Below are 23,639 nucleotides of genomic sequence, written 5' to 3'. Positions count from 1 at the left end.
ATGACGGTTCGAACAGCAACCCAGGCCGACCTTGCGACAATTCAAGGCATCATAACAAAGGCCTTGCCGGCAGATTATCAATGGAAGTACTGCTTCCCCTCCCGCTCCTCAGTCAAGCACGACTCTGGCATGTACGTCCAGCGCGCCCTGGAGCAGACTCTGGCGTCTGGTAACACCGGCTGGCTCGTCTGTGTGGCGAAAGACCCCAGCAATCGCAAGCCCGTGGGCGTTGTCGTCTGGAGCTGGACGGATGCCAGAATACAAGAACACGTTGATGATAATGCTGCGTCCCAAGGATTGACTGGTAGGCGCGTCCATAACGTCCTAAGTCATCGCCCGGTTGAAGGCCTTCACTTCCTGAGCCATTCCGGGAAGTGTTGCCGTCGTGGACAGAGACTTGGTCTGAGAAAAAAGCTGCGCTCATTGATTTGTGTGACTTATAGTGGCGGGGGAGGCCCTCGGGGGACCTGGAGATATCGCCGCAGACGGAGGAACGACTAAGACCAACACCGGCAACGCGGAGAATCACCGTATTGTTGCGCTCAGCAACGCCGTCGCCGCCTGCCGAGAGCGTCAGCTCACCCGCTTCAGCCAGTAGCTGCACCTCCATGTCGTTGCTATTCACCCGGAGTACCAGCGTCTGGGCTATGCGAAGCTTCTCTGCCAGCATGGAATGCACTTGGCCAAGGAAAAGGGATTGGCTGTATCGGCGGTCACGAGTTCATGGGGCTATATTTTCTTCTCTGGTCTGGGCTTTGCCGACTGTGATCACGTCGTTGTGCATGTTCCCGGCGAGCAGGACGAGATTGGGCTCAAGGCTATGGTTCTTGCTGCGCCGCAGCAGGAGAAGAGAAGGGGATCTTTTCTTGATATGTTGGGGTTCGGTGAACGGAGGCGTTCGAGTGACGTTAGGACATCAAAGTCCTAATTGGCCGGAGCCAGGCGTGTTGTTCTTAGGTGTTTTAGGTCTGCCAAATTGAAACTACTATAAAACTGTTGGTCCTGTGATTACTTGGTGAGTCTATGAACCCTCATGGCTTTTAAGTCGTAATGGTCGCGACAGAATCTTTGAGCGCGGGCCGACGCAATGAAGACCGAGGCTAGTGATGCGTATGCTTCCTGTAGGTTATAGAACATTAAGGAGTTATGGAAGCAATTTACCAATTTCAGCATTTGATCCGGGAAGCACCACCTTTCTTGAAGACTGACAGCCCTTCACGAAGCACTACATAGCAAAGATGGGAATCAGCAATCAGACCTCAGGGTCAGCATGATGCGTCCCATATTGAAAAGTCAGTTGAGACTGTGGTTGTCGCTACCTGCCGCCTACCGAGGCGATGCGACTGTTACATCAATAGTAGATCCCGTTGTGCCATTCTCGAATTAGCCGCGTGGAGCGGTTAAGAGGCCTATGAGCGGGACGGGGACAAGCATGTCTGGATTCGGAGCATGTCAACCGGCTCTCCAGCTTGTCTGACACTGCCGGATGCGGCAACTTTGTAGTACACGGATTCGCCATTCATGCTTAAAAGACTTTTTCATGACACAAGCGCGGGATTGCTAGACTTTGGAAGTGGTCCGTGAGGACGAATGAGCAAGTTTGGATGAAAGAGGTGTTTTCATAAATGTGAAACTACAGCTGATAAGAATAGAAGGGCTAGTCAAGCAACATGATCATATCGCATAGAATATTGAAAATTAGAAGCCGAGAGTCTGGCCTGCCTCCGCGGTGACAGCGGCCTTGACTTTGCCAGATCCCAGAAGTGAGTACGAGTAAGGGAAGCTGCTGGCGGTGAGCGTGCCGACAGGCGCCGTGTTTGCGCTTTCGCCAGTGAGGGTCACGTCGATTGCGACCACATATCTGCATCGCCGATCGTTAGTCACGCGATCGAGATTTTGATTCTTGAAGATAAGATAGCACCGTAAATATTTCGGAAAAGATGCAAGCGAAAGAAAAGGGGCAACATACCCAACCTCCTTGCTGGACTCGGAAAAGATAGCCTTTTTGCCAACATTCTCGAAGAGAGAGCTCTGTATGAGGGCCTGAGCACCCATACGGGAGTTGAGACCTAACCCTGATTAGCAAAGCTCTTTCTTCCGAACTCGTCTGAGATCGCCATGGACAGGCTTTGCAGTAGACCAGATTGTACCATCATGGAGGGGGCCAGGACTCACCAGTATCCATGTCATTGTAGTACTGGTTGTAGACATGAGCAGTTCCAAAGCGTAAGAGAGGTCCACGGCTGCGGACGTTATACCAGTGGTTGTTCGCGTACGTTACATGCAGAGTTCCAGTGTCCTCGGCGGCGTTGTTGTCAGAGTGACCCACAAGAGAGCCCTTGGCGTGGTCGTGGAAATAGGTATGCGAGACCGTGACCCAGTCAGCAGCGTGGGACAGATCAGTGAGTCCATCATAGAAATCCTTGTCCACGTCTCCTCGGGAAGCCGACAGGTCGCAGTGGTCGACCCACACGTTCTTGGATAGTTGGATAGTGATCGCATCTCCATAGTCGGCCTCAACCTTGCTGATCTTCATGTTCCGGACAATGACGTTCTTTTGTCCCAGGATGGTCAGGCCAATGCCTTCCAGCGCTACAAGTCGTGCAGTCAGCGTCTATGCACATGCATGATTGCGATGTTATCAGTCTTACAGCTGCCGCTCTTCCCAACAATGGTCTTGTCAGAGCCGACTTGAACCTTGGCCGCGCCCACAATGTTGCCCTGGACAATGACAATGCCAGGACCTGACGCAATTGCTGCAGCTGAAAGCTGAGCGAGAGTCGTCACAGTCGTTGTTGTGCCACCAGAGCCGCCCTTAGTTCTAATGAGATAGTCAGAAGAAACTCCAACAATGGTGCCATCGCCACATACCCGCCATTCTGGGTGCAGTAGCCGATGTTGCAGGCATCGGTGATGGCTGCTCTCTTGTTCAGCGAGTGGCCCTGCTCAACAGTGGGAGTTGGCGAGGCAGAAGCAGCCACGGCCAACAGAGCCCAGGATGCGAAGCTTGAGACCTTCATGGCAAGAATCGCGTAGTCAGAATAGAATATGGACAAAAGCAAAGGGATAATACGTTGAATGCGAATGGCGACACGAAGACCAACACCTTTTCTTCTCATTGTGCTTAGCGATCTATTATATGCCGCTGACTGCCGACCTACATAGCATCATGATCTCAGCCTGTTTCCCCGCTGCGCCTTCTGAAAGCTGATAGCCAAGCCCAAGAAACAACCAGAATGCAGGGGAACACTCTTCATTCCTTGGCATTGTGCGTGTGCTCCGCCAGTCTCCTTGGTCTATTACAGGTGATGGCCAGCCTACGACGGCCTCTTAGGTGGGATTCCGGGGGCCTTCCAAATTCCCCAAATGAGACGACGTTATTCCCATCATCGCGTGAGCTCCGGGCGGCAGTCACTCAGATCTCGGTTGAAACGGAGGCTTGCCCAAAAAGGCAGCCGGCGCAACGTCAGGCAGATTACTATTGGAGCAGCAATTAATCCAGTCGTCTTGTAGACGGGGCCGTCGATCCTCATTCATTCACCAGGGAGGCGCCACGGAGAAACATGTCGTTGGAGGAAAATTGCATTATTTCATTAATTACCCCCGTTCTGGGACAACGTGGGGGAGGCCGCGGGAGCAACGTGGCCCATCTCCGGGGTTACATCGTCCCCGCTTCGCTCCGAGTCCGCCGGCAGCGGAGCGGCGTCGATCTTCCAGCGGGGCATGACAATTGTTCTTTCAACTTTCGGATCACCGCTCCATTCGAACGGCTCACATATTACCAGAAGTTTGTAGTGTTAAAAATAATTGTAATGTATTTGCTAATACCTCTGATGAACAAGTGTCTCTTTTGGGAAAACGTTTCGTCAATTTCCGAGAGATTGTTCCTGTCGGAACCAGCCTAATTCAAGTTGGAGGTTGACTTACTTATGTTGAGACATCAGCAATACTGCGTTATACTGCACGCCTATTGGCCGCTACAATGAGTTTACTTCCGCGTTCCTGCATCTCGATGGACTGCGTCGGAGGAAGTGCAGCCCTCAACTTACAGGCCCGGGTTAGTGACCGGCCGGGAAATGCGATGGTGTCCATCTCGCACGAAAGCGGAATACGCCAATTACGGCCGAGTTTCGGACGTGGAGGCCACGTCTACGTCTGGATAAAAAGCAACGAAGAAGTTTAAATGGTCCGTCTTCGCATGCTCCCAGCATGGGGATTCGTGTGTTTCCCATGTGAATTGCAAGGTGGGTTGCGTTGACACATACGGGAGACAATGGATCCGCGCGCCAGCCTCACTCTAAATACTGCCCAAGCCATTTGGATGGCCGAAATTCAGACCATAGGGGAAGCTTTAGTCGCAGGTATGGTGGTTGATATCCCTATTCAAAGCTCAGGACAAACGCCCCGATTGGCCCGTAGTGTTTGTGTTTAATTGTGCGTGAAGGACCCGGGGCGGACGAGACCACAGATCCAGACGTGACAAGCTTCTTGCGGCAGCATGCGGAGCGAGCCGTAGTTGGGCTGGACCGATCTTTTGACTGCATACGAGTCTCACAATGCACGCAGTGTTCCCGGCGGGAGAGTGTCGCCTAAAGATTCTCTGTACTATTTGAATTCATCTCATTGCCGCGACGCTCTTTGGTGCATGTGGTAGGACCTCTGCCTATCATCTTGCTTTGCGACATCGTCGCATATTCGAGGGTTTGGATTGCTTCATTGGAGAATCTGCAATCTTCGAGTGATCTGCTTGGCGGTTCCAGCGCCTACTTCACCGCTACTGGTCGGTTTTCTGACATCTCGCCACTCATTCCGTCTTGAGGAGACCCAACCTCGTATCAAACGCGACATCCTCGTTTCAGTGCCTGGTTTCGTACGCTGGTTGGACTTTGCGTCGCTAGTAAGGACGACAGCTCAATCTTCTGCTCTTGTGGTGTTTGGGAGATTGAAAGCCAAGATTAGCCAAGTTTCTCTTGAGTTTAGAATGTCGCGACGCCGTGTAGACAGAAACCCCCACATGTCAGCCAGGTGCTAAATGGCTTCGTATTTTGCGATAATTGTTTGAAAGATAAGCGACTCGGGACAGTCTCCCTCCAAACTCAAAGACGCGCAAGAGAAGGCTGAAGCATGAGCCACAAGTCTGAGCTCATGTTTCGACATTTTACGGCTCCTTCGTTCGAATGAACTGAGCACACCACTCGCTTGATGCCGAACTTGGGCAAACGTTTCACGTCTTTCTTTTGGGATCTGCACTGGCCTTCGAGTGAACAGCCAATGACAATACTTGCGCTGAGAATCCCCTGAGTGGACTTGGGGGAAGATTTGTGTGGAATCCAAGGGAGAAATCCGTTGTTCACTCACCGGAGGTCCTCCGAAAGCACAACATGTCTTCCTTGAATGTGGATCACCGGCGAACCGATGCACCTGCGCAAGTTCGATCGCCAAAACCACGAGCTCTTCACTGCTCCATAATATCGTTCTAGAATAACGTGCGTATATGCAACTAGCGGTCTAGAATTGCTCGTAAGTAAGTGCTATTTGTCGCTTTGAAGCCCCTCTATATGGATCAGGAGTGATTTCGTGGCATGCGAGGTGGTGAAGCACGTGGCCTGGGGTCCCCAGACTGGGAAACAGCTTCGAAACCAGGGTGTGCCGTGTTCAACTTTAAAGTGGTTTTTTGAACCCGCCTTTTCTAAGCTGACTTTACCAGCCATTTTAGCTTTCTCCCTATGCGGTCCTGAAAGGAAAGTGAGGCTACCCCAGCCATTTCGACTCGTGGGAGCGTAGATCATCCCCACCCTCACACCTCTCACGTCTTGATGGCTGGTAACGGTTTTAACACCAGAGCCTTTTACTGCTCTGTCAACCTCATGGCTGTTGACACCAACCACACCATCTCGAGTCAACCCAGCCACGGGTTGAACTGCCAACTCAGGACGACCTCTGGGTCGCCTTGAGGTACTGGCAACCCACGATGTCGACCAGCCTTCTTGCAGGAACCTTCCTGCCACTACCTTTCCGCCCTACCACAAACAGGGCTGAAGGTTGTGTTGAAGGTGGAGATTCTGGTGTTAACCGACAAAGGCAGGTTTGACTTAGTGTCACAAGGACAACTGTCTTGCAGGACAAGTGAGGGGATTCCCGCCTTGCAATCAAATTCATAACAGCACCGGAGGCTGGTCCGAGAAGTCTCTCACCGCTCAATGGTCGCCGTTGTGATGGACCCTATTTGTCTGCTTCAGCCAGAATGGAGAAAGGGGTTGGCGCCCGCTTCCCTCTTGGCGCTATCTCGCACGTCCAGCCACCTGAGAGCAGCAATATCAGCGATAATAAGACGGCTGGTCATGGACAGATGACAGCGTGGGGGGAGGGAGATGGAGGGGGCGGAGACCAAAGGAGGCAGTGGGAGTGGGTATAAAGTGCGTCGGATATCCGACGCGAGAGAATTTCGTAAGACTATACGTACTCGAATTCGCAGTTCTGCTACACCGGATATGGGATTGTTCGGCTTAGGCGCTCCCACCCTCGAACGCATGAAGCCAGGGAGCCCGAGCTTTTCTCGGTTGCGGTGAGAGAGTTGAGCACAAGGAATGCTAGTCAAGCCGGAGACTTGATGGATACTCCCACAGCAATGACATGTAGGCCGCCAAAGTCCTCACCGCGGAGAAAACGATCATGAGGCTGCAGCCAGATGCAGGTGACACGACAAAAAAAGAAAAGAATTTTCAATGCAACACCAACGAAGCATATGGAGCATCATCGAGATCTAGGCCCTGTAGGAGTGCTGCAGTATTTTGGAAAAGAAAACTTGAATCCTCATTCAGCTAACAAGCCCACCCTCTTCAGCCCGTGAATCCCAGCATGTGAAGCGCTCTGCCCTCAACTTTAGTCATCCCATCACCGTTAAGCGCAAGGGAAAAATGAACGGCCGCGACGACATGATGACCGTTTTGAGACAGGCTCCAGCGGAAGAGATAACGACTGCAAAGCCAAGACCCATCCCAGGTTTGACTCCGTCCAGTCTGCTTCTCATCCGAGCCACACCTGCGTCCACCATCTCAACTCTGCCTATGTTCTCGATACAGCGGAGGCATCCTTCAAATGATTAGGCCCAGCCGTAATGTCGCGCAATATTCCTCTCGGACCTTTCCTTTAAGTTGGTCGATCATCTGCAACAAGGGCTCAAAGGGCCCCCAAAAAGCCAAAAATGGTTGTGGAGCAATTTGCGACGTTTCCGACTCCAGGAGATGAGCATCCTTTCCTTCAGCGTATTCCAGCCTCAGTATTCATGATTCAAGTCCGTCGGCGACGGGCGACGCCCTGCCTTCAGCTGCTCCTCCTCGATCGTCTCAAGCGTTCGGCAACGCCTGGCTTCGGAAAAACTGGATACTGACCCTCTCTAATATCAGGATATGTTAATGGGTGTTCTGGGCGATGTTAAGTGCTAGCGTCTTCCGATCACCCAGGATCCCAAGCGCGAAAGCAGCATCGTGAAGCTGTCAAGCTGGGATACTGCAGTCGACGTGTCAAAGGCTGGTGCATTAGCGGCTTGGACTCCTGAGATGGAGCGGCGATGATCCCAGCAAGACGCCCGGATAACGTTCGTTTTATAACACCGAACCCCCAACCACACAGACGCCGCAATGCCTCATTTGCCTCAAAATTGGGTCTCGTTTCACCCTGTCCCCTACGCCGCCGACACACTTGAGTTGATGTGATCCAAGTGATCCCATCGCGAGCAATCCGATTTTGACGTCACCCTCCCAGGATCTCGGCTCAAGTTACCCCCCGTCTCCCTCGCTGGCGCCGGGGCAGCCAGACAAGCCTTACCCGGCTACCACGTCCGCCTGCATAAGATCAGCCCTGGGATGACCCATGGGGCCGGCGCTCCGCCTTGCTCGGCCTGCCGACCACTCACGGCCTCCCACTCGACAGCCCTCACGGATCCGACGCAGCGAAATCGCAGGCGGCTCAGCGTTCCCCTGTCCAGCTCCTCGTCCCGCCGTATTTTTGTTCCGAATTCTTTCACCCCCGCTGTCCATGTCGAAACTAAGTCGGTGGCTGATCAGACGAAGGGAATCAAGGCCTAACGAACCGAGGGCTGCGGTGACGTCGGGGCAGAGAGGCAGAGTGGTTGGTTGGGCATCCAGTCAGAGTTTGAAAAGGGAGGTATATTATGCCTTCGGAGACCTTCGGCACGCATGAACATGGAGGTCACCAAACATTGAACCCACCAAAAACACTAGACGACGAGAAAGAGGCTAACTCCATCGTCTACGACGACCTCTTTCAAAACGGCCAACTTAACTACGCCAGTTCCCTCCCGATCTATATTACTCCCGTCTCCGTCTCTGAGTATAGCGTCGTCGTTCGATCGCATCATGTCAGGACAGCAGACCGGGACCTTGAAGGCACCTGAGGGTGAACCCTCTCCAGTATCACCAGCAACAGCAGTCGACCCCAACGCCTTCTCTGACGACGAAAACGGCGTCGCGTCGCCCAGGTACGGCCACTCTCAACAACCCTCAAGAGGAGGATCACGATCCGTCCGTTCACGCACCGCTCGTATTACACCCGGAAGGGAGTCTGTTGAAGACCCTCTGCCTACGGGAGTGTCTACCAAGTCCACCCGTCCCCTTCGTGAAGGCAACCGCTTCAACGGCAACGCAGATTACGACGACGATTCCGACACGGACAGGTACTGGGGCAACAACAACAACCATCCGGACTACAGCGGCGGCCGCGCACCTCGCTCAAGGCCTCCCCGTGCTCACCTGAACCGACCTCAGCCCTACTTCAACTACGATCCCAACACGGATACCAAGGATTACTACGAGGAGACTCGCTCCTACGAGCCCGGTGACTACACCGGAAGACCTCCCTCTCGTAGGACGTACGACGAAGAGATGGCAGCCTATCCTCGCAGCGTCCCGGTGCGAAGCACCAACGGTGACACGGCCCGCATTGACTGGCACAACCTCACCCGCGAGGAGAAGGCCCAGGTCATGCGTCTGCCTCTCACTCAGTGGATGAACTCCGATGTCAAGAACCACTTTGTCGCGAGTTTGGGAGAGCTCGTTGGAACGACCATGTTCCTCTTCTTCGCCTTCGCCGGTACAGAAGTCGCCAACATCAAGTCTGCTGCGAACAGCTCCAACTCCCCATCAGACAGCAACACCACCACTGGTGCTTCGACCGGCTTTAACAGCGGAACACTTCTCTACATCTCTATCATCTTCGGCTTCTCTCTCATGGTCAATGTCTGGATCTTCTTCCGTATCAGCGGTGGACTGTTCAACCCGGCTGTCACTCTTGGACTTTGGCTCGTCAAGGGAATTCCTGCATCTCGTGCTGCTTGCTTGTTCGTGGCCCAAATTCTGGGTGGCATGCTTGCATCGGTGATTGTGCGATTCCTCTTCCCGGAGAACTTCAACGTCCGCACTACCCTTGGCGGCGGCGCCTCTCTTGTTCAGGGTGTCTTTATCGAGGCCATCCTCACCGCTGAGTTGGTCTTTACAATTTTCATGTTGGCCAAGGAGAAGCACAGGGCTACCTTCATTGCCCCTGTCGGTATCGGCCTGACACTTTTCATCGCTGAATTGGTTGGAGTCCAATTTACTGGCGGCTCCCTCAACCCTGCACGAAGCTTTGGTCCTTGCGTCATTACCGCAACCTTCGACTCAGAGCACTGGATCTACTGTAAGTTTGACACCCTCCAAGACATGACTTGCGCAGCCGAAAGCTAATCTTAATCGCAGGGGTTGGACCTTTCCTTGGTGCACTCATCGCTGTCGTTTTCTACAAGTTCATCAAGACCCTGGAATACGAGATGGCCAACCCGGGTGCCGACGGCGACCCGGAGAACGACCCCACTCAGAACCCGGCGAAATTGGCTGAGCTGCGCATGTCGCGCACCAAGTCTGCCAAGCAATGATGAACATCAAAAAGTCACGACAGACAGACGATGATACCAATAGCACAGTAATGAAGGGGAATTGGACGTGGTTAATGATGATTTGATGTTAATGATTTGGAATGTGTCACGGGATTTATTTCCTGGCAGAATGATGGAACGTCTCCACATCTCTCTTTCTCTTTTATGATGAAGGAACAGCAGAACATCAGAAACAGCCTCATGACAAAAAGCTGCTGATAGGACACTGGGACATGAATATAGATGAAATATGGCTACTGAAGATACAAAAAACACTCTACATTGAATTCTGATCCGAACACTTCGCTAAGGCTATGCTGAGGAAAACGAGGAAAAAGTGATGGTTCAAAGCCGATTACTCAACTGCTCCAAATACAGCTTTTCCTCAGGTGTGATGAACATGTGTTCGGGCACAATCACCTCTCCAGGCCTCATGATCAACACTGGGTCTGGCTTCACCGTGGACTCGCTCCTACTCCTCGATTCAACCTCGTCGGCCTCAGCCTTCCCATGGCTCTCCTCATCGCCCTGCCGCTTCCACGGCACGCGGTGTTGCCGCACATCCTCAGGCGTCCACCAATACACCGGGAAGCGCCGTTGAACATTGTTAATGATTAGCGCGGTGGCAAGCATTACGACACAGCCAAGCATCACAATAGGCACCAAGAACCAGCCCAGCTTCACCACCCCGTCGTCGACGACGGCCAAGAGTGCCGTCGCGCCAGCAGGGGGGTGCACCGTCTTCGTAAGCGCCATAACGGTCGTCGCCAGCGCGCACGACAGGGCCCCTCCCAACCAGCGCACCTCCTGGAAGTGCGGGCTGAGCTGGAACAGTTTGCAGACTGCGACCCCTACAAGCGCGGCGAGGAGCTGCCCGAGGACTGAGTTGCGGGGCTGAGAGAGCGGCGCCTCGATGGAATAGAACTCTAACACGGCGGCTGCGCCCTGCGAAGAGGCCAAGTCTTGAGTCAGCGCTCCGTTTTGAAGTTATCAGTGCTGACCAGGTTGCCGACGAATGAGGCGGGCGGGAAGGGAGTATGTCGTCATATGGGAAGGCCGAGGCATGAAACGGGTGGGTGGAAGGGGACTCTTGGAGGCCCGAGCCCATCCTTGGCCTCTCCGTGACAATCTCGGTGTGGGAGAGGTGTGGGAATGAGCCGGGAAGCGGTTAGGTGAGGGAAATAATCACTTACAAAGCTGCCGACGATGATGGGGGCTCCATGTTCTCTGAAGGAAGGGATTTGGCGAGAGACGGCGGCGACCGCAGCCACGCCGCAGAAGACGCCTATGCAAGCCCAGAATACCGGCACGAGGTTGCCGGTGTTGTCAGGCTTAGACTTGCGGTAGCCGAAGAAGTGTGATACTGGATAAGGGAGATAGGCCCATGGCGGCGGCGGGATGAAAGGGTTGAGAAATCGATCAATATCGAAGTTCCAACTTTTCGGGTTGCAATGCAACATGGGGGACGGATCGTCGCTATGCCAAGTCCGGGGTAGCGTTCGATTAAATCCGGGGGAGTGCCACTTTTCGGGATGTAATCGAGATAAATTCCGCGCAAATAAGAAGCCAATTTCTCACCCTTGCCCTCTTTCGTCTTTGGAATTGTCTGGGTCTTTGCGAAATCAACAGCAAATGCCCCTTTTCTAATTTTCGTTTGGTTTCGTGAAAGCCGTCGGATGAATATGCGTCGGATAAGGGATGGCATGCAGGAACAGGAGACACAAGCCACAGGCTGGTTGTGGCAATGTGGTATCGTACACAAACCAAGACACAAAATGCAAGTCGTTTCTTCGTCCAATTCAGACCATCCTACCATGTGGCCCGCTTCAGATCTCTCGGATCTTGCATTACTTTTAACGACTCTTACTGCCGCGGAGATTCACATTCAATGGCAGGCGGCTTATTGTTTGTTACTGTTAACAACGGCCTTGGGGCACGTCATATTTGGTAACAGAAACTCCCAAAAGGGTTTAGGTCCCGGACCGGACGGGGGTCCGCCGGCCCCATGTGGACCTAAAAACGGCCAGAAGCGCATTCCAGGACAAAACTATTATATAACAGGTGGCAGCTCGTCATCTGATGCCCGTCTTTGGCCATTCAGAGAAGCTGGCGCGCCGTGCTGGCGCGTCTAAACTAGACTCGGCCGTGTTGCGGGATTCGTTCGGTTTCCCATGCCTGCGGGAGACCTACTTTTTGATGTTTTCACATCTAGCTCCCGCTTTGCCATCGACGCCAACTTTCCGGACCTCCGTGCTGGACTCTTTACTTTCTCAAATCTCGGGAGATCGGCGTGTGGTATTTCATCGAGGAAAGAATCGCCCATAGATGAGTCATGTTTCCGGCTCGCTTCTCCGAGGGGGCATGACAAAGGTCACCTTCCGCCGCGGGGCATCAGTTTGGAAACACTCCGAGTGCGATTGACGGTCGAGTGCAAAATGACCCGCCAATTCCGAGCTGCACGCCCTCAGCACGATGAAGACGTCTGATATTCACTTGGCAGAAGATCAGTACCATTATTGTTGATCTATCAAACTCACATCAGTTGATTCTGATGTCAATTAACCTGGGCGTAAACTTTGTAACTATCAAAATGTCACGCTACCGGCCACAAGCTTTGAGGCGCGGCGTGGCGTTTACCACCACATGGAACACGGTTCACCCCTGTGCACGTCGCACCGACGCCGTTGGCATCTAACCGAGAAATACACAACATGCAAACTTCCTACTTGTACGTTGAGCAGATAAGTCCAGAGCAACTGGTTGCTTGGTCTTTGACTTTGAAGTTGCGATTGCGACCCTCGTGTCGCCTGGGCAGTAAAGTCTGTTCAACAGGCAAGAATTGGCGATCAAGTACAGGTCCTTCGCTCGTCATCATGAGCTTGGACTTGGTTTGGAGTCGGCGGATCGCCTGAAGTCTGGGCCTGGTGCTGTTGGAGGCCGTGCCACCCGTTTTCCAAGGCTAGCGCCGTCCTCGATTTGTGAGATGAAGGCGTTGCTACACATCGGATGCAGGTGGTGTCCTGCATTGGGCTACATTGAATTGCAGTGACACCAACCCGAACAAGACTTGGCGTTTGTAGCCGTCAGTCTTGATGCCAAGCTGATCGTCGAGTTGGAGCCAACTATCGACTGCTGTTGCGAAAACCGAGGGCCATTGCCGTAAGCCTCTGTCAACTTACTCGAGATGATGCAAAATGTTGCCTTCCTGATGAATCATCTGCCATCACAGCGGAGACCGTCTGAGTCAATGATTCGGAGTGAAAAAGCATTGTTCAGAAGAAGAGGCATCACTTGCTCAACACTTGCTCAAGTGTGGAATCAATTATCCGACCATCCCGCGCTTTTGTCGAACAAATGGAACCACTCCCTCAGACACAGACCCTCATCTCTTTCACAATAAGACACTTCCAGGCACATGTTATTAAGAAGAAATTACTGCTTCGAGTTCATAATTTGCACTTCGACTGGTTGGCGGCAGCCCCTGAACGCTCTGACCAAGTTGGCTCTGAAGACCCTGATGGCCCTGTGAACTCCAAGTGGACCGCTCTCGGTAAATACATCTCCGCGGAGTCCCCATCAACATCAAACTCGGCCCCGCCGAGAGCTTTGAAGATTTCGCAAGACGCTGTGACAAGTGACAATTGGGACGAGAAGTGTTGCCCTCTATGGGCTACATTGACAGAATTGGTTGAAGAATGCCTTGATCAATGTGAGAATGATCAAATAACGAAGTGCAAGACAAATGATTCACTACGTGGGGCCGGAGGACCAAAACCTGCCGTCTTATGAATCATTCGGATGGATTTCAGATTGTGCTGGTGTTGAAGGCTCGAATCAGATAAACTGAATCTGTATCACAACTAATGACTGCGCATATTTACAAAGAGGAGGTACAATCGAATTAACCAACCCCTATTAGTTTCCAGTAGCTTCACGATCGACTCGATGCCTCTAGATCTCAATCGTCGTGAAAGCTTCTAGTACATTAAGCAGTATTCAACCCTTGAAGTAGAAAGGGAACTGGATGTGTCTAAGCAAAAGGAAAGGTAGCCCTCTCAAAAGATGATGGCATGAACGAGCACACCCATAACAAGGGCACCAAAGCCAGCAACAAGCTTGCCAGCCGTAGCAGTGGTCACCACAGAAGGGCTGACGGGCGTAACTCCTGCGGAGGCACCACCGGCGGGGGGCTGAGGTTGAGAAGCACCCCCGGCGCCGGACGGAGGAGAGTGAGGAGCACCGCCGGCAAGGGGCGCACCACCAACGGAAGGCTGGGGCTGGGGAGCACCACCGGCACCAGAGGGCGACTGAGGAGAACCACCAGGGGGGGACTGAGGCTGGGAAGCACCACCGGCATCTGAAGGAGGCTGAGCATTAGGACCACCGGCCGGAGCACTTCCAGCCGGAGCACTCCCAGCCGGAGCACCTTCAGTCGAGGCATCTCCGGCAGGGGCGCCTCCGGTAGGAGTATTGCCGGTGGAAGGCTGAGGAAGCCCACTAGCGGGAGGCTGGGGAGAACCAGGCTGACCGGGTTGAGGAACACCAGATTGACCTGGCTGAGCCGCACCACCGGCAGTAGGTTGAGAAGGAGCACCACCGGGCCCCGGAGAGGGACCAACAGGGACGGGGGCCAGAGGCTGACGGCAATTGCTCTTGCAACCCTCGTCGAGAGTGTAGTTGCCGGTGCTGCCATTCCAGACGTACTTCTGACCGGCCTCAGATGCAGAGCCAGACTGGAACCCGCAGGAGCCATCTTTGCAGACGTACTTCTGGTTGCAGGCGTCTCCGCTGCACTTTTGGACCTCGCAGTTGTTTCCGTAACAGACAACTACCTCATCATAATGCTTGCTTCCCGGAGTAGCGTACTCGCACTGGCCGTTAGTGCAGACAATCTTGCGCCCGCAGTCGTATCCGTCACAGACGTCTGGGAACCAGACGCCTTCGTAGCAGACAAGACGACGCTGGCATTGAGAACCAGAGCAACCAGAGTCATAACCACAGTAGCCGCCGTAAGAGATGAACCTCTTCCAGCAGTCACCATCGATGCAGGGCTGGCCGAAACACATGCCACTAACGCAAGGGCTTGGCTTGTAGCAGAAGGGGCCGCTACAGTCCTGGCACAACGGGCAGTATGTGGTCGTGATAGTCTGAACACCGCTGACGACAGCGGTTCCGACAGTAATGACGGCTGTGGTTGTGAAGGTGGCGGTAACGGTGCTTGCATTGACACCAGCGGTGCTAGATCCAGAGATGGTAGCAGTACCAGAGGCGCCAGAGCTAGTGCTGGAGATGCCGCCAACGACACGGGCGAAGATGGTCAGGCGGATCTCAACCGATAGAAGCTGACGCTTATGACGAGACCCGGAGGGAGTAACGGCATGACCGCAGCGCTGGTCGGGGTTGCCAGGGCAGGGAGTGTCGCACTGGGTCTCGGGAACACTGACCTCGTTGGTGCTGTCGACGACGTTTCCGCAGTAGCAGTCGGTTCCTACGACACCTGCGTACTGTATGGTGGTGGGACAAGTAGCAGCGCAGAGCTCAAGAGTCATCAGCGCGGAGGTCAGCGTCAGGTTGAAGCCTGGGTAGCCAGACGGAGATCCGAAGCAGCCGAGATTGCTTAAGGTGTTGCCTTCGACAGTGAGAATAGGGGGGTTGGGTGTGGCGGTGGAAGTAGCAGTGGCAGTGGCAGTGGATTCGCCGGACGTGGATGTGAGCGTGAACTCAGACGAGCCGGTAGAGCTAGAGTCAGTTAGGGTTGCAGAGTCACTGGGAAGGACTGGGTCAGACGTGGCGGTGGAAGCGTCAGTGGAAGTGTCGGTGGGTTCGCCGAGCGTGAAAGTGAACTCGGACGTGTCTGTCGGAGTAGAGCCCGTCGGGGTTGAAGAGCCACTGGGAACGGCTGAGTTGGCCATGGACGAAGACCCAGTAGGACCTGGGTTATTTGAAGAACCGGAAGGGACTGGGTTGGCTGCAGATGAGGAGCCGGGAGGGACTGGGTTGGCTGAAGATGAAGAACCGGGGGAGACTGAGTTTGCCGGGGAAGAAGAACCAGGTGGAATGGGATTGGCCGAAGATGAAGAGCCGGGAGAAACTGAATTGGCTGGGGAAGAAGAACCGGGAGGGATCGAGTTGGCCAGCGACGAAGAGCCGACTGAGCTAGATGCAACTGGAGCCAATGTGGATGCAACGCCACTGTTGGAAGGAAACAGAGTAGTTGAAGAGCTGCTGCCAACAGCTTGGCCTGTTGAAGTGCTACCCGAAGTACCGGCTGCAGGGCCTGTGGAGGCTGCTGGAATTGTTGATGGTTGAGAGGATGAGGACGAGGCAGCAGCCGGGTTCGTCGATATTGTAGAAGAACCAGCAGCTGCTTGACTCGTTGATACGGCGGTTGATGAGCTGGTGGAGGCTGCAGTTGTGGTTCCAGTTGTCGATGTCGTTGTCGGGGGAGCTGGACCCGCGGGAGCTGGACCGCATTCAAAAGAACCAGCAGCGTTCTTGGCGCAGTAAGGTCCCATTGGGTTGTTGTCACATTGACCAAGGCCTTCCTGGCAACATTCTTGATTACATTGACCAACGACGACTCCGACCGGATCACCAGCTTTGCCGCAGATTGTGCCGGTAGGGTTACCAACGCATTCAGAGTTCTGAGTACAAGCCCGACAAAGGCCATTGTCAGTATCGCAGGCCGGACCGGCAGCGGGAGCAAGAGCAGCACACTGTTGGTTGCTGGTGCAAGCAAAGCCACAATTCCCACCGGAGCATGTAGTGCCCGACTGGTTGCCGGTACAATCAGCATTGCTGGTACACCGGCCACAAAGACCGGTGCGAACGACACAGGTCGGACCGTTTGGTGAGTTGGTACAAGCACCGTTGCTGTTGCAAGGCTGACAAGTGCCATCGAATCCGCAGACCGGACCGGTAGGTGAATTAGCACAATCGGTGCCACTCGTGCAACGGAAACAAGCACCGGTGCCAGCGTTGCAGTTTGGACCGATTGACGAGCCGGCACAATCTGCGGCCGAAGTACAAGGACCGCACTGGCCGGTGTTTTGGTTGCAGACCGGAAGACCCGGTGAGCCAGTACAGCCAGCATTCCCGGCGATTGTATTGCAAAGACCACATCGGCCGGAAGCAGTGTCGCAGGTGGGGCCGGCAGTTGAGGTGTTGCAGTCGGAGTTCGAGGTGCAAGGAGAACAGCGTCCGTCGCGGCAGATCGAGCCGCCACCCTGTACCGGTTGTCCGTTGGCACCGCCGGCACATTGAGTGTCACTGGTACAAGGCGGTGCGCAGATTCCAGCAAGGGAACAGACTTTAGATCCATCAGTGGAGCATTCGGTGTTGGCGGTGCATGCACGACAAGTGTTCTGGTCGCAGACTTAGTTTTGGGTGCCTACAGTGTCACCTGGAACTCGACAGTTCTGGCTGGTACGGCATGCAACGCAATTGTTGTTGACGCAGTATGGCGTGGCCCCATTTCGAACAGCACACAACGTGTCGCTACCAAAGCATTGAGCCCAGGCGGTTTGGACGCAGATCGTTGATATCGCCAACAACGTGAGGCCGATAGGGCTTGAAGCCAACTTCATCTTGGCGGTGTAAAAGAGCGTGGGCAAAAGAGTGTGGGAGCAGGCTCGGCGCGAGCAAGCGAGTTGAAAAGGGTGTCGTCTTTGAAAATCTGTCGTGTGTGAGCAAACACTAGAAGATAATTGGGTTTACGTCCATCAATTATCTATACGTCTACTCCCGACAGTCGCCGTCACGTTCAACGTCCAATTTTGAGACCGCTGAAGAGTCTTGGTCTACAAAGATGGTCCTATTTCGCCCTTGGCATTCTCTTCTCTCTTCCATGGAATTCAACTCTTGGCACGTCAGATACTCGCAAATATGCATAGAACAGGCAAACAATTATTCAAATGAACAGATGCATGCGAATTCCGGCAGATGCTATTGGTATGCAGGATCGTCATTTTGAGATCCAGCCCCGAAGGTGGAAATGCAGAAAATTCAGACCAAAATCCAGCAGCAACTGAAGTATTTGCAGAGAGTGAGGTCTCATGAACAGTCTTACACATAGGAGGCTGAGACGTTACGCCATCGTGAGACATTTATCTTCCCCCTAGGCTTGTTCCTGGTCAACTCCGAATGTTAGGCTTTTTGGCTGAGCCCATCCCCTTGGCGCCTGAGACATGAGAGTAAGGGAATGCCCTCTATACTCACAGTGCCAAGCCACACATCGGACAGGTAGTGAGGGTATCGTAGAAGGGCACGGGAGGGAGAGTGAAGCCTGGCGTTGGGTGGCGGCGAGTATAGCGAATAGGATCACCGTAGCCAAGCCTCTACATCACTCGCCATATATTATAGGCGAAGAAGAGCGCGCTGAAACTTCAATGTCTCAGGCATGAAGGAAGTGCACTCGTTATTCACGCAACGCCATCTCCATTTCCACATCGGTTCACGTTCTGTCATTATCGTCGCATCTACCCTTCTGGGGATGGCAAGAGGTTTCAAGCATAAGTTGCCAGATGGCGCTCTCTTTTCATCTCAATTTTGATAAGAATATCAAGGCTCGGCCATCACCAGTGAAACTACATCCTACGCTGCGTTTCATACGCTGGGGCGACACATCATAAGGTTAATATTATCGTAGATCTTATGCCGAATAGCGTACAATATGATCCTCGAAAGATTGCTACATCCTTTACCTGAATCGCCTCGTGATTTTCAAGACAGAAGAATATTTTTCACAGACTTAAGTGAGCACAAAAGAAAGACAGCCTTTTAACGAAGTACTACGTTAAGGAGCGTTCAAGGATTGTATTGAATGCGCTACAAATGCGTTGCTGAGGTACTTTCAATTCACAGGGGGTACTCCCCATACTGGAATACGTTCTCGTCGCCATTTTCGCCATCATTCGTCCGAGTAGCAAAGTATACCATGATTATACACAGAAGATTTCGCCGACGAAGATGATTGCTTTGCATGGCTATATTGATGATAATGACATTTTGTGAATAATTCTTTTGTGAATACTTATATAACTAAAGGGAACATAAGGACCCTTTTTTTCCTCCACCCCAACCTAGGCTAGTCTCCTTAACCACTATATTATAACTTAGATAAGGGTAATAATAGCGATTAGCTCTTAGAGCTATTTACTATACTTCTTATTAAATATCCTATTAATCTCCCTTATATTATTCTTATCCTTTAGGTTCTTAGTGATCTTTTTAAATCTCTACTTAACTTAATAGAGAACTTAGTTCTAAGGGTTTTCTAAGAGCTTAATATATATTATAAGGAGGTATAGAGATATTATATTATTATTCTTAGCTATAAGGATATAACTAAGTTATTATTAAATATATAGTAAACTAGTTTTTTTTAAATATTTAATATTACTAGTAATAAAGGCTATATTAATTAGGTAGGAGGTATATATAAGATTTATCTTAGAGGGTTTTAAATTTAGGCTATAGTGTAATAGGGGGCTACTTCTACTTAGCTAGGTAACTTAAAAATCCCCTTTATATACCCTATAGGTTAGCTATAGAGGTTACGCTATAACCCTCTATATATTTCCCTATCAGAGTTATATAGTAGTTAATAAGGTGCGCCTCCAGGCGGCAAACTGCGAAGAAGAAAAGTTAGAAGGGAAGAAAGATTGATGATAATGATTGAAGATGCTGTTGATCCCATGGTGAACATGGCTGTGAAAAGAAATGTAGGGGAAGATGGCCACGAAAAAAGATTGAAGGCGAAGCAAATGAAACAAGAGCATGAAGCCAAGACACAGGGACTCATAGACCATCCAAGTGAATGTCGAGGTGCGTTTACAGGCGCGTTGACATTTAAGCGTAGAGTGCCTTCTGGAGCCACAAGCACCTTTCGTTAGCCGTCGTGTCGCCAACAACACTGACGCCGCTGTTGTTGAATGCCAGCATTCCTGCGTTAGCGCCCGAGACTGGGAACTCGGGGAGGCCAACCCCGTTGGGGTTACCGGACTTAACGAAGTTGACAATGTAGCCCTGCAGCGTACGAGCGACATTGACAATGACAGGCCCAAGACTGCCGACATAAATACCTCCTTCCACCTCATCTGGACCATTGTAGAAAGCGTAAGGGAAGTCAGAACCATGAACACCTGGGTGTACTCGGAACTCGTAGTTGTAGGTCTTGTTCCCAAATGCCCGAGCCAGATAGTTGACGTTGCATGCGAACCCCAACTCGGCAACATAGAGCATGGTGCGATTGACACCCGGTTCCGGGTAGAGTTCGTCGACAATGTAGCTGACGGCAGGCTCCTCTATCTTGGGCCATGCATCGCGGAGCATCGCGGCCATTTGGTCGTTGGTTTCGACGAAGGGTGGGGAGAAGTTTGCGCCCTCGTTGGCGGCGTGGCCCGTCATAATTGAGACGTTGTGATCAAACTCGCCCTTGAGCAGAGAAATTCCGGGCAATGCCGGCACGAGACCTCCGTCAATGACAGGACCAAAGGTTGTTGAAATCCATTTGGACGAACCGACTGCCTTAGCGTTGGCCAAGATGACTTCCTCCGTTGATGAATTCTGTGCCTCCTCAACAGTACTGACGTTGAGAAATTGCAGGAAACTGTTCGTGGAGTTCTCTTGCTCATACTGAGAGGTGACGGGGATCCAACCGGCCGACAGGGGAATTGCCCTCGCAAAAGGGGCAGGTTTCAACCCTCCGTATGCCGTGATATGATGCAAGATGCTTCCTCCTCCCGCAGATCCTGTGGCTCACGGTCAGCATCCGAACGAATTCCCCCAGCAGTCGTCTTCGATGAAGTCACCAACCTCCCATGACGGTCACCTGCTCAGGGTCCCCTCCAAACAAGTGGATATGTTTTTGGACCCATTCCAGGGCGAGCCTCTGGTCCTGGAGACCAGCGTTTGACACTCCACCAGAAGCTTGCAATGATGGCCCAGCAAGCCATCCAAGTGCTCCTAGTCGGTAGTTCATGCTCACGTAGATAATGCCGGGACTGCAGTCGGCCTGACTAGATCGAATGAGGCCGGTCGGGTCGGCACTGTTGTCGTATATCTTATTCCCAATAGCGTATGCGCCTCCGTGAATCCTGAAAGCTTTCATTAGATTCGTTGCTCAGATAGTTTTCAATTTTTTACGCATACTCACCATACTAGAACAGGCACCCCTTTGTACCCAGTCGCAGACGTACCATTCTTGGCGCTGTCGAACACTTTCTTGGGAACAACAACATCCAGGAAGAGGCAATCCTCAGTCGTGTGGTTGTTTGGGTTAGCCCACGGAGCGGGCCACTCCCTCTGTTCCCGGATGGTACGCGCTATTTCTTCGGCATTGGTATAGTTGAAAGTTGACTGGTTGCCTGCGGCGTATGCTGAAACGAATTGTTGCGTGATATCGAACCACTCAGGCATTGCCTGTGGGCAAATGCGACCTTGCTCGCCAAGTTGGATTTCGGGATTGCGTCCAGTCGAAGGCTGCGGTGCGCGAAAGCGGAGAGAACCTATGGGAGCCTGGGCATAGCGGATATTGGTGAAGTTGAGGATGCCAGTGGTCTCCTATGCCAGTCTTAGTAGAGTCCTGTCGGTAGATAAAAATCGTGTGAGGTGTGTGGCAAGCCATACGTTGAAGGAGATAGCCTGGTGGACTTCATAACCGAGGTCAACAGTTGCCTGGCTGCTGGACGCCTGAGATGGCGTAGGCAGAGCAGCAAGAAAGCCGCAAACGAACGGTAAAAAGAATATTGTCGCAAAAGAGGATTGATAAGACACAGGACAATAGCCGATTCAATCGTAAGTCATTTGGAACAGGTCGGAAACAAGTTGTGATGATCTAGAGTCTTTTATATGTTTTGGATTCAGAGCCCGGCATCTTTGACTAGAACGAACAGCCGTCCACGCAGAAGCACCCCGGTCGGGTGCGATGTCATGAGCTGCCAGTCCATAAGGTTGCTGCTCCAATATCACCAACCCGCAGCTCGATAGATTGCGGTACTTGGCGGTTGCCCCATAGGGCGTATTCAAAGCGTATTCAACGGCCGACTTCCTCATCGGGGTTGCGGGGAGCGTATTCAAGAGCGTATTCAGAACGTAAAGAGCCCTTACGCTTGTTTTTTTCTCTAATGAACGAAATGACCCAAGCTCAATTCCAACAGCGAAGAACGGGATGAGTTCCACTACAGGTAATAATATGGTGGAGCCTGGGGCCGCTGTTCGCCGTTGCCTTCAGCTTGCTACATTGGGTTGATCTAAGCTTGTCCTCCTTAGAACATTTAGGGCATTTGTCTAGGCTGTCATCTATTCCAATCAGTAAAACGTACCGAAGGCCAATCGGTCTGTTGATAGGTTATGGGGCCGACTTGGCGGAATCTACAAATAGAAACTCGCATCCTTTCACAGACCGGCAGCACATGTTTCCACAGGTGAAGGCGTATTCGACTTCGAAGTGCGTATCAATTACAATGAGAACCTGAAAGGCTAATAATGAATAACGATAAATAGCTAAAATATCTCATGCCTCTCGTTTTTCAGCCTTTCACTAGATCTAGTTCATCTCGACTACAGCAAAAGCAGCCCAAGTCCATAATTCCGACCATGTCAGACTGCAGATACCAATCTCTGTTTGCGTACGAGCCGTCAATGGCTGCAGCTGCCTTCTTCGCTTCCGCGTTTGGCTTATCTACTTTTCTTCACCTTGGCCAGGCAGTTTACTTCAAGACGTGGTGCATGATGCCCTTGGTCGTCGGAGCTTTTTGTAAGTCCAGTTTTATGAGCCAAACTTGGACTATACTGACTATAGCCACTTAGTTGAGGCAATAGGCTACATCATGCGATGTCTCTCCGCGAGCGAAGACTTTGGCTGCTGGATTCTGCCTCCTTTCATTGTTCACTCGGTCCTTATTCTCGTTGCACCAGCCGTCATTGCAGCCTCAGTCTATATGCTGCTCGAGAAAATCATTCGCCTCTCCGAAGGCGACTCGTATTCTATCTTCTCCCCGCGCTGGATAACCCGCATCTTCGTGGCTGGCGATGTGGCATCTTTCTTGATACAATCATATGGTCAGTAAAAGTTCTGGCGAGGAGATCCATCTCATGATACATATGTCTGACTTATACAGGAGGAAGCATGGTCTCGAAACCAACCGCGGCGGAGTCGTCAAAGAAAGCAGGCCGACACATTGTTCTCGCCGGTTTAGTAGTACAAGTCGCCTTTGGCATTCTCTTCACTATCGTTGCGGGAGTCTTCCACCGGCGCATCTGTAAGACCTTCACTGCTGCAGGTGTCTCGCAAGAGATCCGCTGGCTGATGACCCTCTACGGCGTCATGGTAATGGTCACTATTCGCAATATCTTTCGGATCGCTGAGCACTCTGGCGGCCAGGACTCTTCCTTGATGAAGCATGAATATCTGCCGTACATCTTCGATGCGACCCCGATCTTGCTGGCGTTGCTTTGGTTCAACTGGTGCCATCCTTACAAGATGAAGAAAACCGCGCCGTTTGGCTATCCATTGACGAGCACTGCCAGTTGAACGAGCCGTTTGTCAATACCAGACAACAATGGTGTCTGGCGGCATTGGCTCTGATTCGTGATATGCCTCGGGACTGGATGTGGCGGCATCATTTCGATTTCCATAGCTTATAGATTTTCTGTCGTTTCTCATCTCACAAAGTTGTCGCCAACAACATTCAATTCTCGTACAGAA

The 23,639-nt window shown here is 52.2% G+C and overlaps 6 protein-coding genes across 6 annotated transcripts; 3 read left to right on the top strand and 3 right to left on the bottom strand.

The window, feature by feature from the left end:
- GCG54_00003050 (uncharacterized protein) lies at positions 1-928 on the top strand (the record flags this gene model as incomplete). Its single annotated transcript, XM_045403128.1, has 2 exons — positions 1-432; positions 599-928. The coding sequence occupies 2 exons, from the start codon at positions 1-3 to the stop codon at positions 926-928; spliced, it is 762 nt and encodes a 253-aa protein (XP_045270031.1).
- A 770-nt stretch (positions 929-1,698) lies between these two features.
- GCG54_00003049 (Pectate lyase plyB) lies at positions 1,699-3,020 on the bottom strand (the record flags this gene model as incomplete). Its single annotated transcript, XM_045403127.1, has 5 exons — positions 1,699-1,861; positions 1,970-2,069; positions 2,176-2,592; positions 2,652-2,821; positions 2,872-3,020. 5 exons carry the CDS (start codon positions 3,018-3,020, stop codon positions 1,699-1,701), a joined length of 999 nt encoding a protein of 332 aa, XP_045270030.1.
- A 5,358-nt stretch (positions 3,021-8,378) lies between these two features.
- On the top strand, positions 8,379-9,931 carry GCG54_00003048 (Aquaporin-1; the record flags this gene model as incomplete). Its single annotated transcript, XM_045403126.1, has 2 exons — positions 8,379-9,696; positions 9,756-9,931. 2 exons carry the CDS (start codon positions 8,379-8,381, stop codon positions 9,929-9,931), a joined length of 1,494 nt encoding a protein of 497 aa, XP_045270029.1.
- Positions 9,932-10,276: 345 nt separating this feature from the next.
- On the bottom strand, positions 10,277-11,406 carry GCG54_00003047 (uncharacterized protein; the record flags this gene model as incomplete). Its single annotated transcript, XM_045403125.1, has 2 exons — positions 10,277-10,876; positions 11,125-11,406. Coding segments are annotated over 2 exons (882 nt in total), but the record flags the coding sequence as incomplete, so codon positions are not given.
- A 2,580-nt stretch (positions 11,407-13,986) lies between these two features.
- GCG54_00003046 (Carboxylesterase patB) lies at positions 13,987-21,985 on the bottom strand (the record flags this gene model as incomplete). The annotated part of the gene is made up of 8 exons (XM_045403124.1): positions 13,987-17,295; positions 17,326-17,561; positions 18,149-18,267; positions 19,815-20,682; positions 20,747-21,027; positions 21,087-21,493; positions 21,560-21,622; positions 21,824-21,985. 8 exons carry the CDS (start codon positions 21,983-21,985, stop codon positions 13,987-13,989), a joined length of 5,445 nt encoding a protein of 1,814 aa, XP_045270027.1.
- A 462-nt stretch (positions 21,986-22,447) lies between these two features.
- Positions 22,448-23,465, top strand: GCG54_00003045 (Protein RTM1; the record flags this gene model as incomplete). The annotated part of the gene is made up of 3 exons (XM_045403123.1): positions 22,448-22,688; positions 22,742-22,993; positions 23,053-23,465. The coding sequence occupies 3 exons, from the start codon at positions 22,448-22,450 to the stop codon at positions 23,463-23,465; spliced, it is 906 nt and encodes a 301-aa protein (XP_045270026.1).
- Positions 23,466-23,639: the final 174 nt, after the last annotated feature.

Source organism: Colletotrichum gloeosporioides, assembly GCF_011800055.1.
Source record: "Colletotrichum gloeosporioides strain Lc1 chromosome Unknown consensus_9, whole genome shotgun sequence".
NCBI classification, from domain to species: Eukaryota; Fungi; Ascomycota; class Sordariomycetes; order Glomerellales; family Glomerellaceae; genus Colletotrichum; species Colletotrichum gloeosporioides.
Note: the sequence above shows the minus strand (reverse complement) of the source record. Positions and strands in the feature narration are given on the sequence as shown.